Source organism: Nicotiana sylvestris, chromosome 4 (assembly GCF_000393655.2).
Source record: "Nicotiana sylvestris chromosome 4, ASM39365v2, whole genome shotgun sequence".
Taxonomy (NCBI): domain Eukaryota; kingdom Viridiplantae; phylum Streptophyta; class Magnoliopsida; order Solanales; family Solanaceae; genus Nicotiana; species Nicotiana sylvestris.
The window spans coordinates 83083343-83087335 of NC_091060.1; the positions used below are offsets into that span (position 1 = coordinate 83083343).

The window sequence follows — 3993 nt, forward strand, 5'->3', positions numbered from 1 at the left end:
GAAAAGACCCACAATTTTATACGAAGACAATGCTGCATGCATAGCCCAATTGAAGGGAGGATTTATAAAAGGAGATAGAACGAAGCACATTTCACCAAAATTATTCTACACACACGATCTTCAGAAAAGTGGTGACATTGATGTGCAACAAATCCGTTCAAGTGATAATCCAGCAGATTTATTCACTAAATCTTTGCCAACTTCAACTTTTGAGAAGATGGTATACAAGATTGGAATGCGGAGACTCAAATATTTGAAACAAGGTTTTCATCAGGGGGAGTAAAATACGCGATGCACTCTTTTTCCCTTACTAAGGTTTTTTCCCATGGGGTTTTCCTTATAAGGTTTTTAATGAGGCACATAGCAATGCATATTACTAAATATGTGTACTCTTTTTCCTTCACTAGGATTTTTTCCCACGTGGTTTTTCCTAGTAAGGTTTTAATGAGGCACATTATCTTTTAATGAACATCCAAGGGGGAGTGTTATAAATATATTATATTATGAATGCTCATTCAGTACTGCGTTGTAAATAAGCTTCCTGAAGAAGCTTATCCATATGAGACTCCGCCGTAAATATGTTTATCTATTTAGTACTATATTGGAAATAAGCTTCCTGAAGAAGCTTATCACTTCGGTACCCGGTTATGAATAAACATTACCCCCAGTAGAAGATTATCCATACCAAGTATAATATGCTTATCCTTTCGGTACCCGGTTATGGATAAACATTATCCCCGATAGAAGATTATCCATACCAGGTACAATGAAATTATCCTTTCAATATTCCGTTATGGATAATCATTACCCCTAGTAGAAGATTATCTATACTAGGTACAATGAGCTTATCCATTCAGTTATGGATAAACATTGCTCTCAGTAAAAAATTATCCATATCTAGTATAATAGCAGCTTACACAGCAGCTTCCTTTCTTCTATAAATAGAAGAGATTACAGTTCATTATGTACATCAGTTTGAATTCGAATAATATATCAATTTCTCTCTATACTTGTCTTTACTTTACCGTCGTTATTTTATAACACCCATAAGTATTTTTTTTTTCTTGCCAGAAAAAAGAATTATATGAAGAGGAATCCAGACCCTTTCTACGTTGGTACTAAGCAATTTTGCCAGAATTTTCAACTTGACGGTTAAATCGATAGCTGATCAACCATGAAACTCAATTATCAGATATTCAGGTCATGGCACAGTCCCAAGAAAAAGAAAATGGAGTAGAAAAATGAAGCATCACCAATAATACCATAAACTAAACTTGAACACCTCAGCCTCCTTACAAACTGCACGTTAGATAAGAGGGAAAAAACAGTCGTAAATCACAAAGTTCCTAGAAACAGGATGAAACAAAAACTCAGTATTACACCACATTCCCCCTTTGCGATCAGCTTTCATTATACTAACTGAAGCGTGATATTTCACAGATCTAAGCAGCTCGTTGTTATTTTGCCAGCAAGCTTGTTTCTTCATAAACAACCTATACCAATGGCTTTCTAGACAACAAATGCCGATGCAGGTGATTTTCCATCTCCTTTTTGAGCATCTCCACCTGCATGTTTGCAACAAAAAATTAATGAAAAGAAATGCAACTAGCACCATCCATTCCACAACACTTATGTGTGTGTGTGTGGGGGGGGGGGGGGAGGATTCATGTTGCCTTCATTTTTTAATGAAATACAAGAGCTCATTGAAAAAAAAGAAGGTTAGCCCGGTGCACAAAGCATCTTGCATTCGCACAGGGTTCGGAGAAGGGCTGCACCTCAAGGGGTGTGATACAGGCAGCCCACAAGATGCTCGTTGAGCAATAAGTTATTTCCATTCAGATGATTTTAGCTATTCAAAGATCACACGTAATAAGTATTTCGCATCTACGATAAAATTGATGAAAATTGACCCACAACTTACTCTGGATAAGGAATCCAGCCTAAATTCGTACGAAGATACTGAATTCACTCTTCCCTATTCTTGGACAGGAAATAGAGAAAGGTTTTTCATTTTAAACTCGATTTTGGTTCGCTACCAAATTCATTGATTAAAGTTAAGAACTTGTCTATAAACATATCAGTAAAGAAGTGAATTTTATTAATGAATGTCATCATTAAGTTAATACCGGGAAGTTACAAAAGATCCCGCAGATGAACTCCTATTCTAAGTAGTGAGGTTTCCAAAGTCAATCAGAGCTCTACTCCATATACACCCTCGAGATTGCACCAGACAGGTAACTGATATGCACATCTCTCATATAACTCTTAACAATAATATAAGATCCCACTCACAAATATGGCAGGAGTAGTTGTTTAGCATCAGCCAGTACAAAAGGAGCTCGAGAGGAAAAAGAAATTACTTGAAGGGGGTATATTTGAGGCAAAAAAAGGTCATGGGCCTGTTCGCCACCTTTAGGAGGGTTTTCTTCTTTAAAAGACTGGTTTCAGACCTTTGAGCCAATTCATAGCATCAGCATAGCTTTTAGGAGATAACTTTTCAAGGGCATTTAGACGGTTCTCAATGAATCTCCATATTTTGTCGGCCATGCTTGCCTATCCAGTGTTCAATGAGGACTTTAGTTAAGGACTCTAACACTATAATAAATCAACAGGGGCTACAGCGCTCGGTGAACACTTCTTTCTCCAGCTGTTGCACCCATACAGATTCAAGTAATTACATTTCTAGAAAGCAAGCAAAGCTTCATCAAGCTGAGGTTGACAAAAGACCTTAGCCTTTCTAAACTAAGAATTCTAAAGCTATTGACTTCAATTCATAAGACAAGACTATATTAGGAAACTTTCACTCTTTAAGAGAGCAGGAGTGCTGCTATATTAAATGGTAGTGCTTTCAGTAACAACCTCAAGTCAATATCTTTCTACATATCGGGTAACATCTAAGTGCTGACATAACCATTTAGATGAATATAATGACCAAATGAGTACTTGCATCAAACTATATTGAGTATAGAAATTCTAATAATCTGTTGGACACTTGGAAATGGCAAAACTAGGGCAGAAAAGAATGCAGTGGCGGAGGTAGGAGGAGGAAAGAGGTTGAATCCCCTTCATTGAAAAATTAAACTGCGTAAATAGGGCAGAAATGAATTTTTTTTAGTTATATATAAACGGTTGAATCCGCTAGAGACAAGAGAAAAATACAAGGATTTGTTTTCAAATCCCCGACGCAAAACATTCGAATATCTAAAATCCCCTTGTATAAATTCCTGGCTCCTACAACTGGAAGTGCTTACACACAATCATTACAGTAGCCATCCTAATCTCAATCCGTCTATTTTTGTTACCATGATTCATTTAAAAGAGAGAAGGCATAATACCAGAAGAAGTTGGGGCTTCTCCATAGATGGATTTAAGCTTGGAGAGGGGAAGAATTGGGTTGGGTATATCAGCTTCGGCGAAAAGCTGCTGCTTCCAATCCCACATGGTCTTCTTCATAGCTTTATTAGAATTGAGTAAAGAGTCCTTTTCTGTCTCCAGAACTTGGATGTTCCTCTGTTGCTGCACGGATCTCAGGCAGAGAAACCCAAATGCACCCAATAGCACTACGTTTAACACTTTGTTGCTGTTTACCGCCTTGTTCACTGCCTCCCCGACTTTGCTTGTCCACTCCATCGCGCCCTGACTTCGACTCTCTGTCTAGTTGCTCCAGGAACTGGTTGGTACCCAAAATTTACAGTCTAAAGGAGAATTTCAATTTAACCCCTCCTTTGAGGTTTGGGCGTGTCATGTAATATTACGCCTCTTTCTTTTTGACATCCCCTTAAAATTTACGCACTGTTATAAAATAAGACTAAAAAATTAAGGCAGCCCGTTATACTAAGCTCTTACTATTCACGACTATTTCCACGGCTCGAACCCGTAATTTTTTGGTCACATGGCAGCAACTTTACCAGTTACGCCAAGGCTCCCCTTCGCTTATAAAATAAGACTGCAAAGCAAATAAATCAAAGACAAGTATAGAGAGAATGATATATT

The 3993-nt window shown here is 37.7% G+C and overlaps 1 protein-coding gene across 1 annotated transcript; it reads right to left on the reverse strand.

Moving 5' to 3' along the window:
- Positions 1 to 1234: 1234 nt before the first annotated feature.
- LOC104227879 (uncharacterized) lies at positions 1235 to 3753 on the reverse strand. Its single transcript, XM_009780246.2, has 2 exons — positions 3336 to 3753; positions 1235 to 1565 (listed from the first exon to the last, which is right to left on the reverse strand). The coding sequence occupies exons 1-2, from the start codon at positions 3628 to 3630 to the stop codon at positions 1510 to 1512; spliced, it is 351 nt and encodes a 116-aa protein (XP_009778548.1). The 5' UTR covers positions 3631 to 3753; the 3' UTR covers positions 1235 to 1509.
- Between the last annotated feature and the right edge of the window lie 240 nt (positions 3754 to 3993).

Coding starts and splice junctions, on each gene's coding strand:
- LOC104227879 (XM_009780246.2), bottom strand. CDS start 3,630: ATGGAGTGGACAAGCAAAGTCGGGGAGGCAGTGAACAAGGCGGTAAAC. Junction 1,566..3,335: donor AGAAGCCCCAACTTCTTCTG/GTATTATGCCTT, acceptor GCAAACATGCAG/GTGGAGATGCTCAAAAAGGA.